Source organism: Lethenteron reissneri, chromosome 59 (genome assembly GCF_015708825.2).
Source record: "Lethenteron reissneri isolate LAM-NWPU_2019-01 chromosome 59, ASM1570882v1, whole genome shotgun sequence".
Taxonomy (NCBI): domain Eukaryota; kingdom Metazoa; phylum Chordata; class Hyperoartia; order Petromyzontiformes; family Petromyzontidae; genus Lethenteron; species Lethenteron reissneri.
The window spans coordinates 921,301-939,729 of NC_083837.1; the positions used below are offsets into that span (position 1 = coordinate 921,301).

At 52.1% G+C, this 18,429-nt stretch overlaps 2 protein-coding genes across 5 annotated transcripts in view; both read left to right on the plus strand.

Moving 5' to 3' along the window:
* The first annotated feature begins 1,851 nt into the window (after positions 1 to 1,851).
* LOC133357777 (microsomal glutathione S-transferase 2-like) lies at positions 1,852 to 8,847 on the plus strand. Its single transcript, XM_061575895.1, has 5 exons — positions 1,852 to 2,040; positions 3,880 to 3,979; positions 4,194 to 4,264; positions 6,912 to 6,993; positions 8,519 to 8,847. Exons 1-5 carry the CDS (start codon positions 1,974 to 1,976, stop codon positions 8,679 to 8,681), a joined length of 483 nt encoding a protein of 160 aa, XP_061431879.1. The 5' UTR covers positions 1,852 to 1,973; the 3' UTR covers positions 8,682 to 8,847.
* A 3,161-nt stretch (positions 8,848 to 12,008) lies between these two features.
* LOC133357758 (ETS-related transcription factor Elf-1-like) overlaps positions 12,009 to 18,429 on the plus strand; it is a 37,284-nt gene continuing 30,863 nt past the window's right edge. The window contains exons 1-3 of one of the 4 annotated variants that reach the window (XM_061575870.1): positions 12,009 to 12,186; positions 15,153 to 15,266; positions 16,649 to 16,847. In XM_061575870.1, coding sequence (XP_061431854.1) covers positions 15,183 to 15,266; positions 16,649 to 16,847 — 283 coding nt within the window. In that variant the 5' untranslated portion in view covers positions 12,009 to 12,186; positions 15,153 to 15,182. Of the gene's footprint in view, positions 12,187 to 12,264; positions 12,284 to 12,408; positions 12,521 to 14,317; positions 14,384 to 15,152; positions 15,267 to 16,648; positions 16,848 to 18,429 lie in introns of those variants that run through there. The other 3 variants (XM_061575871.1, XM_061575872.1, XM_061575869.1) reach the window with 3 other exon arrangements.

An 18,429-nucleotide genomic window follows, 5' to 3' on the forward strand; every position in this document is an offset into this window, starting at 1 on the left:
CGTGTCCCTTTTAAATCTCAACGTTCATCCCACAAAGTCCCATCACAAGGGAGAAACACAAAGACATTTGTTTGTGCCCGTATAGAAAGGACTGTACGCCGTGTGGACCAGAAAACTGATTTCCCCTGTACAAGAGCACGGGGTAAACCGTGATGGGTTGACAGCTGTGATGATGATGATGATGAGACATCGTCTCTGGCTGAGTTGTGGGATGTCTGTGCAAGCCGGCCGGATGTATCGGCTGCGGCTGCGCCCTGGTCCGCTCCCCGAGACAGATTTGTACAAATGAGGTTTTTGTTCCTTCTTCCAATTCCTGTTTTAAATAATTAATTGTCTGTGTAATGACGAATTGAGATGGCACTTTATTGAAGAAACTTCACTAGACATCAGGCGGGGACTCCATTGCAACAGCCCCGAGTCTCCCACGCATTTCCTTCTTACGTATATACCGACCGAGGCCACGCCCCCCTTCTCGATCATTCTCGCTGATTCTGGACGCTCGCTCCACCGTCCTCTTCCGTGGCCTGACCACGCTCCCTTCTCGATCATTCCCGTAGCCACCAGTCCCTTCGCATTCACAGCTGACTCCCCTGTCATTACCTCCTGTAGCCACCAGTCCCTTCGCACTCACAACTGACTCCCCTGTCATTACCTCCCGTGGCCACCAGTCCCTTCGCACTCACAACTGACTCCCCTGTCATTACCTCCCGTGGCCACCAGTCCCTTCACACTCACAGCTGACTCCCGTCATTACCTCCCGTGGCCACCAGTCCCTTCGCATTCACAACTGAATCCCCTGTCATTACATCCCGTGGCCACCAGTCCCTTCGCACTCACAGCTGACTCCCCTGTCCTTACCTCCCGTGGCCACCAGTCCCTTCGCACTCACAGCTGACTCCCCTGTCATTAACTCCCGTGGCCACCAGTCCCTTCGCATTCACAACTGAATCTCCTGTCATTACCTCCAGTGGCCACCAGTCCCTTCGCACTCACAGCTGACTCCCCTGTCATTAACTCCCGTGGCCACCAGTCCCTTCGCATTCACAACTGAATCCCCTGTCATTACCTCCAGTGGCCACCAGTCCCTTCGCACTCACAGCTGACTCCCCTGTCATTACCTCCCGTGGCCACCAGTCCCTTCGCATTCACAACTGACTCCCCTGTCATTACCTCCCATGGCCACTTCTACCGCCACTTTCGGCACGTGCCCTTGTCCTGGCTTCACCCGGGATTGTTCGTCCACAATGTTGCCCCACAGCTGTCCTGGGGAAGAAGAAAAAAAAACACCAAATCTGTTCAATCTTCCCAGGACGTGAGAAGTGCCGGTGGTTTTTGTTTCGTCACCGTAATGACACCGCTCGAGACGATGCATTTACACGTTCATATTCATGCACCGCATGTGGGACCTCTTTCACACCGTACGTCGCCGACCGTGCTAATCGGAGTCACGGGGGAACCGCACGCAACGGTATTCCTCCCGTCTTGTGGCACCGTGAGATATTTCTCCGTCCATGATGTTGCCCTGGGTGGGTGGTGTGGGGTTTGTTCTTTTTGTAAATCAGACGTAGGCAACCCTAAACCCCAGGGCCGCCGCACACGCGTGGCTGGGCAGCCCAGGTGGTCACCCCACGCTGGCGCTCAAGAGGACCTCGACCCCCAGATTCACCGGCTCTGTGGAGCTCGCCGATCTCGTGGTTTGGCCGTGAGGTTCACTCCGAGGATTCTTCTCGTGAGCGCATTGGCAGCGAGAACATTTCCGCGAAACCGAGAATTGGGCAACGCGGGTTGCCGGCATGTGGCCGCCGCAAAATTGACACACGGAGGAAGCGAGCCGAAGCGACACCACCACCACCCCGCCCCGCCAGCGATTTTCTGAAATTCGTTGGCGACCAAACGCAGCCGGTCGCAAACCAAGTCGGCTACTCCGTCCGCACCGGTCGCAGAGCGTCTCTCCCCGCCTCGTCTCAGCCGCGATGATCGCGCGGATGGAAGATGTCGCCCTGCTGCTGGCCACGTCCTTGTTGAGCTGCTGGCAGAATGGTGAGGACTGTGTGTGTGTACGTGTGCGTGTCTGTGTGTACGTGTACGTGTGTTTTCTCATTCCAGTTCTCCGCTCAACAATCGAGGGCTTACGTGCGCTGGGGCGCTCAATGCCCCGGCTTCTGAAAGCGCCTCCCAAACATCAAGCCTCGTCCCCTAGGGGACCCCCCCCCCTCTAATGGCAGCTGTCCCTGTGCAGCACAAGGTGGAGGTGTACATGGCACGCGTGCGTGTGTATATTGTACGTGCGTTGAACTTCGTTGGCACAGGTACGTAGCCAACCGTGCCAATCGGAGTTGCGGGAGGGGGGAAGGACAACAAGCTAAACACAGAAAGCAGTTCTAAAGGAACGAGTTCGTCAATCCGGGTGATGTTTTGAAAGGGTGTGGCTCCAGCGGCTTCCCAACATCGGCAGGAAGAGCGTTCCAGACGGCCGCAGAAGCGCATCTGAAAGCGCCGCGCGACGATATGCAGGAGGTGGTGGGTTGGATCCTGACCCTGACGAAGCCTGCTGCTGTGTATTTGGAGTTTTCGTGTCTCTCTCTCTCTCATCATCATCACGGTGGCCAGGAGATGTTAACTACCTCGCCTGGTCCGGAAGAGGTCGTGGGTTGGATCCTGACCCTGACACCTGCTGTATATTTGGAGTTTGCGTGTCTCTCTCTCTCCGTGGTGAGATGTTAACTACCTCGCCTGGTACGCAAGAGGTCGTGGGCTGGATCCTGACCCTGACGACGCCTGCTGCTGTGTATTTGGAGTTTGCGTGTCTCTTTTGATGTCCCCTGCATGTTAGAAACGCGCGTTTCGAGGTATCAATGTCCACACGTCGCTGAGCTGTCGTTTGTGGCCGGGTCGCTTCTGAATGAGAGCTCGGTAGCTCTGCGTCGACTTGCGTGGTGAGATAAAAAAAAATGAAGAGTTTAGTTTTAAATAATAAATTACATGACAGGTGACGTTTTGGGATGTGGTCCTTCTTCGTTGCATATGATGGAGAAGTGAAAACACCCACGGATGCATCCGTATATGAGCAATGTTAGTCTATGGGCTGTGTTAGTCTATGGGCTGTGTTAGTCTATGGGCAGTGTTGAGTCTATGGGCAATGTTGGTCTATGGGCAATGTTAGTCTATGGGTAATGTTAGTCTATGGGCAGTGTTAGTCTATGGGCAATGATAGTCTATGGGTAATGTTAGTCTATGGGTAATGTTAGTCTATGGGTAATGTTAGTCTATGGGTAATGTTAGTCTATGGGAAATGATAGTCTATGGGAAGTGTTAGTCTATGGGCAATGATAGTCTATGGGCAATGCTAGTCTATGGGAAGTGTTAGTCTATGGGCAATGATAGTCTATGGGCAATGCTAGTCTATGGGAAATGATAGTCTATGGGCAATGCTAGTATATAAACTATGTTAGTCTATGGGCAATGCTAGTTTATGGGCAATGCTAGTATATAAACTATGTTAGTCTATGGGCGATGCTAGTATATGGGCAATGCTAGTCTATGGGCAATGTTAGTCTATGGGAAATGATAATGCTAGTCTATGGGCAATGCTAGTATATAAACTATGTTAGTCTATGGGCGATGCTAGTATATGGGCAATGCTAGTCTATGGGCAATGTTAGTCTATGGGAAATGATAATGCTAGTCTATGGGCAATGCTAGTATATAAACTATGTTAGTCTATGGGCAATGCTAGTCTATGGGCAATGCTAGTCTATGGGCAATGCTAGTCTATATAAACAATGCTCGTCTATGGCGAGCCGAGCCAACTCAAGCCGAGCCAGCCACCGGCCCACGGGGATGAGAACGCTCACGTTGTGCCCCCCCCCCCCCCCACAGCATACTTCCTCCAGATGGTGGTGAAGATGCGTAGGAAGTACAACATCAAGCATCCCTTCGTGACGGGCAACACCGAGCTGGAGACCGTCTACAGGGCCAAGTGAGCCACCCCTCACCACCACCACTCCACTACCGCTTCCGTCTGCCCCCCCCTCCCAACCTCTGCTCTTAGCTCATTATAACAGTGCAGTCTGTTATCCTATAAAGCTGTCGTTGCGTTCCCGTTGTGGAATAATCGCGTTGTGATGAGTGACAACACGTGGATGTAGGGAGTACAGCACAGCCCGCCATAACACGTGTGTTTGCGTGCGTAGCCAAAACCTGCAAGACTACTACCCCATCTTCCTGGTGACGATGTGGACCGCCGGCCTCTTCACCAGCTCTGGTGCGACCTCCCGACGAGTCCTGACCACCCACAGGGGCACCGAGGCCACGTGCCACACACACCACGACATCACGTGACCCACGTACCACACACACCACGACACCACGTGACCCACCTACCACGCACACCACGACACCACGTGACCCACGTGCCACAAACACCACGCACACGACACCACGTGACCCACCTAGCACACACACCACGACACCACGTGACCCACCTACCACGCACACCACGACACCACGTGACCCACGTACCACACACACCACGACACCACGTGACCCACCTACCACGCACACCACGACACCACGTGACCCACGTGCCACAAACACCACGACACCACGTGACCACCTGCCACACACACCACGCACACGACACCACGTGACCCACGTACCACACACACCACGACACCACGTGACCCACCTACCACACACACCACGACACCACGTGACCACCTGCCACACACACCACGCACACGACACCACGTGGAGGGGTGGGGAACCTTTTTTCTGCCAAGGACCATTTGGATATTTGTAACATCATTCGCGGGCCATACAAAATTATCAACTCAAAAATTAGCCCGTTATATTTGGTCAAACGTTTAATTAACTCACCCTAATGCGATGGCTGGAACTGCTTCTCTTTGGCGAGGCATGTGATGATGTTAGCTGGTATTGATGATGTTGCTGCTACTCGCAACTGCTTTTCCAGGTTTGCTCCTAGATTTTTGAATTTCGAATCCCGCCTGCGGTTGCCTTGGCAGGGTCACACTAAATGATTTCGCGGGCCTTGTACGGCCCGCGGGCCGGACGTTCTCCACCCCTGAGTCGTACGACAACTCTGTCCGTGCCGGTGTCGTACCAACCCCATGCCTGTGCGAGGGACGTCGCGGCACTTTGTTTTTTTTTGCTTGTCGCTTGAGTGATTCGTCTTCGCTTTCCGGATGCTTCGCACTCCGATCGTGTGTTTTGCACCGTTTGTGGTCGTGACCTTCTGACCCGCCCCCCTTCCCCTTCGCGTAGCTCATCGGATTCCTCCGGTAGAAATCAAAGTTCCCATTCTGGTTCGATCGTTGGGTTCGCCGCCGTTGTCCGCGGCCGTTCGTGAGCGGGGATCGAACTCGGGTCCGGAGCCGGGTTCGCAGCTCGGCGCGCTAACCGCTGTGCCACCACTCCACCGGATCGCTGCGCGCGTGCGCTCGCTGCGTCGCGTTGACTGTGAATGGAGGTGGAGCAGAGACTGATTTGGGGAGCGGTGGTGCAGCGGTCAGCGCTACGCTGCGCTACTGAACCCGGCGACGCGAGTTCGATTCCCGCTCATGGCAAACACTGGTGGCGATGATCTGAACCGGTCCTGGGCCTCGCTAAGGTTGACTCTGCCTCAAAGGAGTACCTGGTGCGGTGTGTAGTAAACATCGCCACTGGGGGGACAAAAGCGGCCGGGGGTGGTGCTAGCCACCCACCCTCTCGTGTGCCGTCCCGACCTTCATAGGTGCTACTCGCTAACAGCACTTGCCCCAACAGTCTGTTAAGGCTACACGGGGGATCTTCACATTTGTTTGCTGGGATTGATGGAAACGTTCATGATGTCCTCCACGTGTTACAAAGCTGACAATTCTCAATAACGTCTTCATTATTATTATATGCCTCCTTGTTTGGTCCCGAGTAAACACGCCAAAGTTGGCACCAACCACGTGTCACCAACGTTGGCCCAACGTTGGTGACACGTGGTTGGTGTCAACGTTGGTGACACGTGGTTGGTGCCAACGTTGGGGACACGTGGTTGGTGCCACCGTTGGTGACACGTGGTTGGTGCCAACGTTGGGGGCACGTGGTTGGTGCCACCGTTGGGGACACGTGGTTGGTGCCACCGTTGGGGACACGTGGTTGGTGCCACCGTTGGGGGCACGTGGTTGGTGCCACCGTTGGGGACACGTGGTTGGTGCCACCGTTGGGGACACGTGGTTGGTGCCACCGTTGGGGGCACGTGGTTGGTGCCACCGTTGGTGACACGTGGTTGGTGTCAACGTTGGTGACACGTGGTTGGTGTCAACGTTGGGGACACGTGGTTGGTGCCAACGTTGGGGACACGTGGTTGGTGCCAACGTTGGTGACACGTGGTTGGTGTCAACGTTGGTGACACGTGGTTGGTGCCACCGTTGGGGACACGTGGTTGGTGCCACCGTTGGGGACACGTGGTTGGTGCCACCGTTGGGGGCACGTGGTTGGTGCCACCGTTGGTGACACGTGGTTGGTGTCAACGTTGGTGACACGTGGTTGGTGTCAACGTTGGGGACACGTGGTTGGTGCCAACGTTGGGGACACGTGGTTGGTGCCAACGTTGGGGGCACGTGGTTGGTGCCACCGTTGGGGACACGTGGTTGGTGCCACCGTTGGGGACACGTGGTTGGTGCCACCGTTGGGGACACGTGGTTGGTGCCACCGTTGGGGACACGTGGTTGGTGCCAACGTTGGGGACACGTGGTTGGTGCCAACGTTGGGGACACGTGGTTGGTGCCACCGTTGGGGACACGTGGTTGGTGCCACCGTTGGGGACACGTGGTTGGTGCCACCGTTGGGGACACGTGGTTGGTGCCAACGTTGGGGGTACGTGGTTGGTGCCAACTTTGCGTGTTTCCTGTCCGCAGCCGCCGCCGCCTTCATCGGCCTCATGTACATCGTGGCGCGCTACAAGTACTTCAAGGGCTACATGGGGACGGACAACAAGCGGTGAGCGTGCGACACCGCGGCACCCAACGCACGATCGCCCCAACGTCGGGTCAACGTTGCGGCCGACGTTAAACTCGACGTTCAACCCACGTGCCAACGCAAATGACAGCTCAACAGAGCGGCGTATCGTCACCGGTTGGGAATGACTAACAGCGGCCGCATACTCACTCCTTAGACACGCGGCGTTGATTCTAAATGTGGGAGGGGAAAACCGGGAGAAGAACCCGGAGAAAATCCACGTAACCACCGAGAGAGACACGTGAACTCCAAATATACAGCAGCAGGCGTCAAAGATGATCGAACCCACGACCTCCTGTAGACCAGGCGAGGTAGTTAACATCTCCTAGCCACTGTGATGATGATGAGAGAGAGAGACACGCAAACTCCAAATATACAGCAGCAGGCATCGTCAGGGTCGGGATCGAACCCACAACCTCCTGTAGACCAGGCGAGGTAGTTAACATCTCACCACGGAGAGAGACACGCAAACTCAAAATGTACAGCAGGCATCAGGGTCGGGATCGAACCCACGACCTCCTGTAGACCAGGCGAGGTAGTTAACATCTCACCACGGGGAGAGAGACACGCAAACTCCAAATATACAACAGGCGTCGTCAGGGTCGGGATCGAACCCACGACCTCCTGTAGACCAAGCGAGGTAGTTAACATCTCATAGCCACCGCGGCTCACTGCGGTCAACTCATTGGAGGGGGGGGGGGTATTGAAGTAACTGGATCCCCCCCCCCATTGTTTTAAAAAAACTGCGAGCGCGCCGGGAGTTGGAATCGAACCCGGCCCCCGCTGCCGCCGTGTCACGTGACCGTTGCGTCACAGCGGCAGCCGTCCCTGGGCACGTGGCGAATGATCATGGTCATGATAATCATTTCGACGACGATGATGATGATGATGTCATCGTGATTATGATTGCACCATCATCATCACGTGCCGGATTTAGCGAAAAAGTCAACGAGCCCACAGGCGGGGAGGTCTGCTCGACAGCTCTCGCCCAGGCAGGCAGAGGAGGAGGCCTTGAGGTGTTGTGGATATGTTTAGTAGTGTAGTGTGTATAGTAGTGTATAGTAGTGTAGTGTATAGTGTAGTGTATAGTAGTGTAGTGTATAGTGTAGTGTATAGTAGTGTAGTGTATAGTGTAGTGTATAGTCGTGTAGTGTATAGTGTAGTATATAGTATAGTGTATAGTAGTGTATAGTGTAGTGTAAAGTGTAGTGTATAGTGTAGTGTATAGTAGTGTAGTGTATAGTGTATAGTAGTGTAGTGTAAAGTGTAGTGTATAGTGTATAGTAGTAAAGTGTATAGTAGTGTAGTGTATAGTGTAGTCACTGTAGTGTATAGTGTAGTGTATAGTAGTGTATGGTGTAGTGTATAGTAGTGTAGTATATAGTGTAGTGTATAGTAGTGTAGTGCATAGTGTAGTGTATCAGAGGCCTTGAGATGTTTCTTAAAAGTCCGAGTGTCGTCATCTCCTTCCATCGTCGTCATCCCCTCCTCCTTCTTCTTGTTGCAGAGTGCCCGGCTATTTCCTGGCCAAGCGGTTGATGTTCTCGCTCTCGGCTCTCTCCGCCGTTGGGCTGCTCAACTTCGCCCTGTGGTGGTACTACCAAGTCAGCCTCCTCGACCACCTGAACCTCGTGGCCAAGGCAGCCTCGGCCCTGCTGCTCTTTGTATGAACGTGGCCTCGACCACGTGGTCTGACCACGTGGCCTCGAGCACGTGGCCTCGACCACGTGGTCGAGTTGCAGAGGTCAGGGCGCTGAGACGCCAACGGGGAGGGCCCGGGTTCGAATCTGGGCGATTGCCTGCGATTAAGGGGCCGTTCGTAAATGACGTCACGCACCTGGGGGGAGGGGGGGGGGTCAGACATTTGTGACGATGTGTGACGAGGGGGGGGGGGATTCAGAAATGTGACGTCACATCAAAATGCGCAACTTTAAATAAATATAGACAAGCTATTTTTAGGTTTTTTCGGTAAAGTCACGTAGGTAAAAAAATAACATTAATAAAAGTAAAATAAAACAAATTTTTACTTTTATAAATTTAAATTTTTTACCTACGTGACTTTACCGAAAAAACCTAAGAATATGAATCCTTGCAGTCACAAAAGCTTGAAATCTAAAATATAGACAACACGTTCCACTTAATTAAACAGACTTTTTAATAAACGTTTTCTTCTACAACATCAGAGTGCAGTGCCACATTAATTACGCACTACAATGACAATAGTTTAAAGCGATTTGAAGCATGTTTTATTTTGGTGGGGGGCAGAGCTTTGTGACGTCACATTTGAGGGGGGGGGTCTGATTTTTTGTGACGCCGTGTGACGAAGGAGGGGGGGTCAAAAATCGTTAAAAATCGCGTGACGTCATTTATGGAGGCCCCTAAGCCGGCTTCTCAAATTGTTAGTGAGTTCATGACCTCGGCCTGGTCACGAGTGACTGCACACAACAACAAACAACAACAACAAACAACAACAAATATTCGGTGAAATGTCGCCGTGCACTAAATTTGGCTAAAGTCCAGCTCTGAGAATGAACAATATCGACAGATTCGACTCTCACGCGACGAACATGACAACATCCACGTGGGCGAGTGCTGCCCTCTGCTGTATGGAGCAGGGATCTCAGACGTAGCTCTGTGGGGTCCACTTCCACTGGCCGCTCTGCCGACACGGGAGGAGTGGTGTAACTGCTCTGCGAAAGTTCCAAAAGGTCAAACAATAGAATAATACAATATAATAATGCAAGATAACAATGCGATGTAACAAGACAAACGATATAACAATACAATAGAAGAATGAAATATAACAATACAATGTAATAATACAAGATAACAATACAATGTAACAAGACAAACAATATAATACAATATAAGAATAAAATATAACAAGTGCAATGTAATAATACAAGATACCAATACAATGTAACAGCACAGACAAACAAAACAACAACTAGATAACATCTAAGCAAATATATATTTAACGGAATAAAATGTTTCAAATTGAATAAGTGGCTTTTAACCCCAACCCAATGTCCCCTCTCTCCCCACTGAAGCTTTGTCACATGACCACGTGGTACGTGTGCCTAAAATAAATAAATAAAAACTCTCCACACGTGTGCTGTGACGACGGTTGTTCTTGGTTCTTTCGGTAAAGTCACGTAGGAGGGAAATAATAAAATGATAAAAAATAATACAATAATTCTCATGACGTTTCGGCCACAACGCAAGCAGCCGTCCTCAGGTGAAGAACAGGTCTGTCGGGAAGACAGCGTCTGAATGAAACACCCATGCAGGCTTGGAGCGTCTATTTAAGCTGCTGGGTTGGAGGGGGAAGAGCGCCTTGACAAAAACAGGTCCCTGCGGGGTGGGCTGGTAGGAACGAACAAATACGATACGAAGGGAGAGTTTGAGGCCTAGTTCTAGGCTTTAGGCCTAGCTGTAGGCTTTAGGCCGCTGTGAGTTAATTTTTAATTTTTTTTTTTTATTATTTATGTAAAAGCTTTACATTTAAATGTTTCTATTTAAAAGCATCAGGGAATGTAACATTGTTAAACATTAACTCCCTTTCACACACGCGGGGGTACGATACGAAGGGAGAGTTTGAGGCCTAGTTCTAAGCTTTAGGCCTAGCTGTGAGTTAATTTTTAACGTAAATGTTTTAATTAAAAACTATCTCAGGGAATTAAAAAACTATCTCAGGGAATTATAAGGGAATGTTACACTTGTTTAGCCAGAAAAGCCTCACTGAGTCTAAAGGTTTTTGTAGGGTTCTGCCAAGTGTTTTCAGTAGGGGGCGATGTTCCTACACCTAATCGGACATCGGACGGACGGACGATATAATCTATTGTAGGCTGGTTCACTTCGTTCCTACCAGTATAATGTGCATATCTTACCTTATTAGTGAAACACGAAGGTTTTGGCGACCAACATCATCCTTACTAGAGAAGAGCGCACAAGGCGTGCTGGTCACCACGCCGACGCCTCGACACAAGGCACGGAACAGGCGGACTTCTCCACACATCTGGCTGCTGACCTCCTGATGAAGCCGGTTGTGATTGCTGGCGAAACGTCGTACACTCGGATTGCAAATGTTGTGGCGTCGTGTTGTACGAGTAACCAATTTGCCACGTTGTGTTACGTGACAAACCTCACTAGTTGGCTGTGGCTGGTGGTGGCGGGTTTAACGACACATTCATATATTTACGCGATCTCACCCCCCCCCCCCCCAAAAAAAAAACAACTCTATTATCTTTCGATTTAAAGCTTTCATGACTGCAGGGATTCATCTTCTTGGTTCTTTCGGTAAAGTCACGTAGAAGGGAAAATAATAAAATAATAAAAATAAAACATAATAAAATAATTCTCACGACGTTTCGGCCACAACGCAAGCAGCCGTCCTCAGGTGGAGAACAGGTCTGTCGAGAAGACGGCTGCTTGCGTTGTGGCCGAAACGTCGTGAGAATGATTTAATGATGTTTTATTTTATTATTTTATTATTTTCCTTCTACGTGGCTTTACCGAAAGAACCAAGAAGATGAATTATATTATCTTACTTTTATTAGTACATATTTCGAACGTTTTTTGTTTACAAATCCTATACTTTGCACTCCTATCGTGTTTTTGTATTGTTTTTTTAACCTCCCGCCCTATCCAGACATCAGTGATCAAGAGCTTCATAGATAATCGGATTTCCTCCTCCACTCTATCATAAATTATGTTAATGAGGCTTCCACCACACATACCATATATGGTAAGGGGGGATCGCTGCGTCACGAGCCTGCCAGCCAATCAACGCGCGCCGAATTGAACTAGCGGACGAGTCCACTTGGACGGGTAATAACAGGAGCGTTCCACAAAGTTCAACTCTCTCGTCCGCTTCGACGAAGGCGCTTTGCGGCAAATTTTCATCGCTACAAGTCTCGCTCTTCGTTATCAACCTCGCCCGATACTTGGTTTCGCCCGACGCTTGATAAACAACACTGTGATCTGGAGCAAACACCCCCCCAGCTCGCCTGTCAATGGAGGATGAGGTGGTGGTGGTGGTATTGCTGCTGCTGCTGTGATGTAAAAAAACATGTCCCATACGCTGAAACATCATCGCTCATGAATCGCGGCCGCTCCAATCGACACGTCTAGAACCGCCGCGAGAGAGCTTCACGCAGCGGCGCCGACTCGGACGTAGGTCTCGGCACCACGCCCGTGTTCACGCTGACAACACCGCGGCGGCGTTTCTCTATTCAACACCCACCACCTCCTTCACCCCGACCACCCCGGGGTGTGTGTGCTAGTCCTAGTAGGGGGTGAGAAGGGGTGTAACAAGGCACTCCCGTGGCTCTGTGTGGTGTCAAGTGTTGTGAGACGGCTGGTGGTGGTTAGCGGTGATGGTGTTGTGGCTAAACTGGCGTGTGAAAGGGTTTAAAGTGGAGCTTTAAAAGTTAAAAGTTTTGCTCGGAACGGCCTCCTACGCTGCGTGTGCTCCGCTCGCTGACGGCTGCTGCTGCTGCTGCCGAAGGTGCCAGGCCGTGGCGACGTGACGCTCGCTGAGAGTTGGAGCGCCGTGGGCCCTCGGGCTCGGGCCGCGGGCTCGGGCCCTCGGCGAGGCCTGCGCGCTTAGGCCGCGGTCGTGTTGGTGATGCGGGGACGGGGGCGGTCGGCCCCCGGGCTCACGCTCCGGCGGGCGGGGGGGGGGGGGCCTCACGCATGAGAACGAGGCCTCATTGGGGAGTGAGGCCTCACGCATTGTGGGTGAGGCCTCACGCATTGGGGGTGAGGCCTCATTGGGAGTGAGGCCTCACGTATTGTGAGCGAGGCCTCACGTATTGTGAGCGAGGCCTCACGCATTGAGAGTGAGGCCTCATTGGGGAGTGAGGCCTCACGTATTGAGAGTGAGGTCTCACTCATTGTGAGCGAGGCCTCACGCATTGAGAGTGAGGCCTCATTGGGGAGTGAGGCCTCACGTATTGAGAGTGAGGTCTCACTCATTGTGAGCGAGGCCTCACGCATTGAGAGTGAGGCCTCATTGGGGAGTGAGGCATCACGTATTGAGAGTGAGGTCTCACTCATTGTGAGCGAGGCCTCAGGGAGTGAGGCCTCACGCATTGAGAGTGAGGCCTCACGCATTGAGAGTGAGGCCTCACGCATTGTGAGTGAGGCCTCACGCATTGAGAGTGAGGCCTCACGCATTGAGAGTGAGGCCTCACGCATTGGGGGTGAGACCTCACGCATTGTGAGTGAGGCCTCATTGAGAGTGAGGCCTCACGCATTGAGAGTGAGGCCTCACACATTGGGGGTGAGACCTCACGCATTGTGAGTGAGGCCTCACGCATTGAGAGTGAGGCCTCACGCATTGAGAGTGAGGCCTCATTGGGGAGTGAGGCCTCATTGTGAGTGAGGCCTCCTTGTGAGTGAGGCCTCCTTGTGAGTGAGGCCTCCTTGTGAGTGAGGCCTCCTTGTGAGTGAGGCCTCCTTGTGAGTGAGGCCTCATTGTGAGCGAGGCCTCATTGTGAGTGAGGCCTTGCGCTTTAGAGAGAGGCTCACTCATTGAGATTGAGGCCTCACACTTTGTGGAGTGAGGCTCACGCTCATAGACAAGAGGGAGAGGAGACCGGCGCTTCGTGGCCTTCTGTCTTGTAATGGTCACTTGTCAAGGCCTGTGGCTTCAACGTCTTTGGGTCCCCCACTCTTCGTGGTGTGAGATTGACACGCGTGTTGTTGCTGCTGCTGCAATGAAACTCAAGTCCCCGTGGCATGGGCCTGATGTAGATGCAGAGCAACAAGAACGACAATTTCACATTCAGGTGGTCCAAGCCCAGATAACCGCATCAGCAGCGGAGTAGCGTATCGTCATCGCTGCGATGTCTCCTTCGAATTTGTGGATCGGGGCATTGGTCCGTTTACACGTTGCACGGCCTATGTTCTGGATGACCACAACCGGCACACTGCTACTGGAGAGTTTTTAATTTTGCATTTGTGCATCGTCAGGGGTTTACGCATCCGCTGCTACCATGGTTTGTGCAGTGGATGCGGTTTCGGGTGGACCCCAAGGCGCTTCGTGGAAGATCAATCCGCCGGGGATCATCGGCGTTGGGTCTTTCACAACAAGCCGGTGGTTGTTTCCGAGTTCTTTTGAACTCCATTCAGCGCTCCAGGCTTCAACAGGAGGTTGAACTCGTGTTGTTTGAGGTCAAGCGCATGGGTGGTGGGGGGGGTCCAACAGGGCTTTGCGTGACTTGAAGCGATGCCGAGGGGTGTTATCGAGGTCCTGGTGCTCGTGGAGTTGAGACTCGTCGCCGAGTTCCGTGTGGCAGTGACACCCGCCTGGCCCATGTTGGTGTGGGCCCCTGTGGGTCCTTCTACGGGAGGGGGAACTTTCAAGGTGATCTCGCGCATTGCATTGCAGCGACTCCTGTCAACAACATCTGTGCCAGAGGCCCCTGCGGGAGATGGCTGTGGGAGGTTCACAGCCTCGCCGGGTCTACAGGAGGTTGCGGGTTCGATCCCAACCCTTTGACGCCTGTTGTATATTTGGAGTTTGCGTGTCTCTCTCCCCATCGTCGCGTGTATTTTTCTGCGGGTCCTATGATTTCCCCCCCCCCCCCCTCATTTAGAAACGACGGTGCATTTCCACGTGAGAGAAGCCGCTTCCCTGGGCTATTGTTTGTGGCCAGGTCGCTTCTGAAAAAGAGATATATCGCTCGGTGGGCCTTACCCGTTTAAAAAGTAATCTTTTTTAAAATCTGCTCCGTGCTTACACACGGAGAGGGAGGTTCACCCGTTGTGGAGTGAGACGCCTTTAATTGTGGGTGCTCCTGCCTCGTGCGTGTTGTCGAAGTGATATTAGTCTGTCCCTCGGACTCCCGTGGGAGGAGGAATATCGAGGAAGGCTCTCGGCTATTCGGAGCGGGACTTGCGCATTGTGGTGTCATGTCAATTGTCTAGCTTGGGCTCCTGTGGATTGGCTGCTGCGGGAGGGGAGGCTCAACTCATGCTAGGGGTGCGAGGCTTGGGCATGTATGGTTGGACTCGACACTTGTCAATGTATTATGTAGCTTGTTCCCCTATGTGTTCCTACTGGCATTTTGATCAAGCCAGCAGTGGATTGATCATGGCTAGGTGCTGATGATGCTGTTGTGGTTGTGTTGCAGTCGTCGCCCGAAGGAGACTGCTGCCCGGAGATGGCGTCAACGCTGGTGGAGCAGGGCAGCCTGGCGTTGGAGCTGCCCAGCTCGGCACCTGCGGTGGCCGCAGAGGAAAAACAGGTTGGTCTCACGCGTTCGATTGGCCCATGAGCCCCAACGGGGGTCGGTCGGTATCACCTGGGGTGGAAAATTGGACCAGAGTCGGGGCCGCGGGCAAAGAGCTTGGCGTCTATACCACCATCAGTTTTATAGAAACATACCCTCTCGTTTCTTTTCACATTCTGCGGATCTTTCGTGTCGCATTCGTTTTCCCCAATAACCGTCCGCCACGGTGACCTTGCCAGCGTGCGTATTTTTGATCGAGCGATCACGTTCCTCGTGAGGGGCATTGTTAGCAGTTTGCCGCTGTCGGCGATGCCGATCGGTCGTTTGTGGCCCAATGACCAGCGGACCTTTTTGATCTGGCCGATGCGCCGTGGCGAGCCTTTGCCGACACCAGTGCACGTCTGGCGGCTTCACAGTTAAAATCCGGGCCTACACTGATGAACCTCCAGCCACTGCCCCGGCAGTGTTGTGTATGTATCATGGCAGCTTTTTTTTGCCAGTATCAAAAGTAGGAAAAAAATAAGAATGGGTTTTAACCCTTTCTGGCAATAAAACAGGTGTAAAGATTGTGATTTAAAGCTTTCGTGACTGCAGGGATTCATATTCAATTGTTTTATTTGTATTATTTTTATTATGTCCCTTCTTCGTGACTTTACCGAAAGAACCAAGAATATAGGTGTAAAGATGATCAAGCACCAAATCAAGTCCGCATTAACCACACGTAGTCATGGTGAACATGCAAACCACACATGCTCTCATCAGAAAGACATTGTCTCTGAAACTGATTGGCCTACACCAGAGACGGCCTTGTCTCACCCATGTTAGACCAGTGTTGTGTCTGTGTTATGCTTTTTGCACTGAACGAAAACCCAAATCTGATTGAGAGCGTCCTTGCCTATAAACAACTCGTAGTTCACCAGCATTTTGGGACAAGCAAGCCTGACCGCTGATGTGAGACACAAAATCTGAAAGCTGGTCCAGATTTTTCACCAGCGTTGGGACAAGCAAGCCTGACCACTCATGTGAGACACAAAATGTGAAATCTGGTCCAGATTTTTCACCAGCATTGAGACAAGCAAGGCTGGCCGCTGATGTGTCAGACACTGAATGTGAAAGCCGGTCCAGATTTTTGCTTGTGTTGAACCAGTGCCATTGAAATGACGCACTCCCAGAAGGCCGTGTGTGCGTGTACGTTGAACTTCTTTCGCACCAACCATGCCAATCGGAGGTGGTGGGATGCGGAATAAATATTTGTGGAGCAACGTGTAAGAGAAGGGTGGGGGAGGCGTATCTACCAGCGCTTGGTCGTTTATTAATTTACTTGGAGAAAAAAAAAACCATGTAAGGTGGCGCGCACGCTCCGTACCGCGACTCGATCGTTCGTTTTGCTCCCGCAGGACGATTTCCCTGCCGTGGTGGTGGAGGCCCTGCCTACGCTGGACGGGAGTCTGTGCTACGCCGCCTACAGCGGTGGCGGCGGTGGAGGAGTTGAAGGAGGAGGTGAAGGAGGTGGAGGCGACTCGGCCATGCCCTGCGGGGAGGCGCTCATCGTGGCCCAGGAGCAGGTCATCGAGGATGCCCTCGTCGTGTGCTGCGGTAGGGACTCGCGAGTCGGCGTGCGTTGGTCATGGACAGAGGTCGCAATCGGGTACCCGATACCCGTATCCTACCCGATACCCGGCTACCCGTACCCGGTCGGGTACGGGTAGCCGTTTGCGACCCTGGTGCGGCCGGGTACGGGTAGGCCGTGAGTCACTGGTGAGTATATGTTTGTCACTCATTTCAGGTAGGGTACGGGTATGGGTAGGGAACGGGTACCTGGCCGGGTACGGGTACAGGTACCCGTTTGCGACCCTGGTGCGGCCGGGTACGGGTACGGGTACGGGTAAGGAATCAAAACCCGTTTGCGACCTCTGGTCATGGCGCAATCCGATGACCTGCGAAGCTCTTTTTCCACGGATTTCCAGTCGGGGTCGGGGTCAGAAAGTTACAGCAACAAACTGGACAAAAAAACATGATAGGAGTGCAAAGTATGGGAACGGTAAGCAAGATAATTGGTTTTTTACCCTTCTATTTGGCAACAAAACTGACACCAACAAAACTGTTGCCAAACAGAAGGGTAAAAAACCAATTATCATATTTTTACTGGCAAATGAGGTTCCCATAGGGTAGAACGGTAAGCAAGTCGCAAAAAATAAATGTGTAAAATAGATGAAGTATGTCGGTTCAAATTGCACACCAATTCCCAAGCTCGTGGCCACCATCATTGGTGACGATTATCAGAGCCGGCCCTGGGCTTCCCCTAGGTCGGCTCGGCCTAAAATGAGTACCTTGTGCGGTGTGCAAACGTCACCACTGGGGGAGACTAAGGCGGCCGGGCGTGGCGATGGCTACCCCACCCCTCGTGTGCCGTGCCGTCCTTCGTAGGTGCTCGCCAACGGCGCTTGTCACAAAAGTCTGTTAACAGCTATACGTGGGACCTCGTGTGTTGCCTGCTTCCTCTGCTATCATTCCACTCGCATATGGCAGCAATATGTCCAGGGGCTCGATGTCGACGTTGATAGGACTTCAGGAAAGAGAGTTTGTGTCGAACAACGGGCGTCACATCGTCTGCCCCAGCGTGCATCTTGCGCTGGTCCTACTACTCTACTCGTTTCTCTGCAACTTGTTTTGAGTATTGTTATTCTATTGTAAGATATTTGATGAATTTTTTCATGCGATGTGTGTAAAAAAAAAACAATGTTTGCCGCTTTCTCATTTGTGATTTTCATCACCGTCTTGGGGTCAAATATCTTCCATAGGAACGCATCTCCAATTCGGTAACGGAAGTCGATGGGTAAATTTTGGCTCGATAAAAACGGAATTTCACTTTCACGACAACTTTTCTTGAAGGTATCTTTCGCGTCCATGTCGACGGACGCCCGTATTTGTGCGATCTGCCAACCCTTGCCTCCATGTGATTTTATTTGTGTGTTGCTCATCAGAATGGCAATATTTATTTCTACTGGAGGAATCCGATGAGCCATGAAGCTCTTTGTTGTCACATGATGGTGACATCAGCCCAACTTTGCGGCCCGATTCAAGTTCTACAGTCATTCCTTGTCGTTAATTTCCATTGGCGTTATTACGTCGGATAAGCCAAAACATGAAACCTTGAATAATAAATAATAATTAGGGG

What these genes read in the sequence shown, in the direction of transcription:
- LOC133357777 (XM_061575895.1), top strand. Translation starts at nt 1,974, where the DNA reads ATGATCGCGCGGATGGAAGATGTCGCCCTGCTGCTGGCCACGTCCTTG. An exon ending in GTTGAGCTGCTGGCAGAATG is followed by an intron (nt 2,041 to 3,879) that starts GTGAGGACTGTG and finishes CCCCCCCCACAG; the next exon opens with CATACTTCCTCCAGATGGTG. An exon ending in CGGCCTCTTCACCAGCTCTG is followed by an intron (nt 4,265 to 6,911) that starts GTGCGACCTCCC and finishes TCCTGTCCGCAG; the next exon opens with CCGCCGCCGCCTTCATCGGC.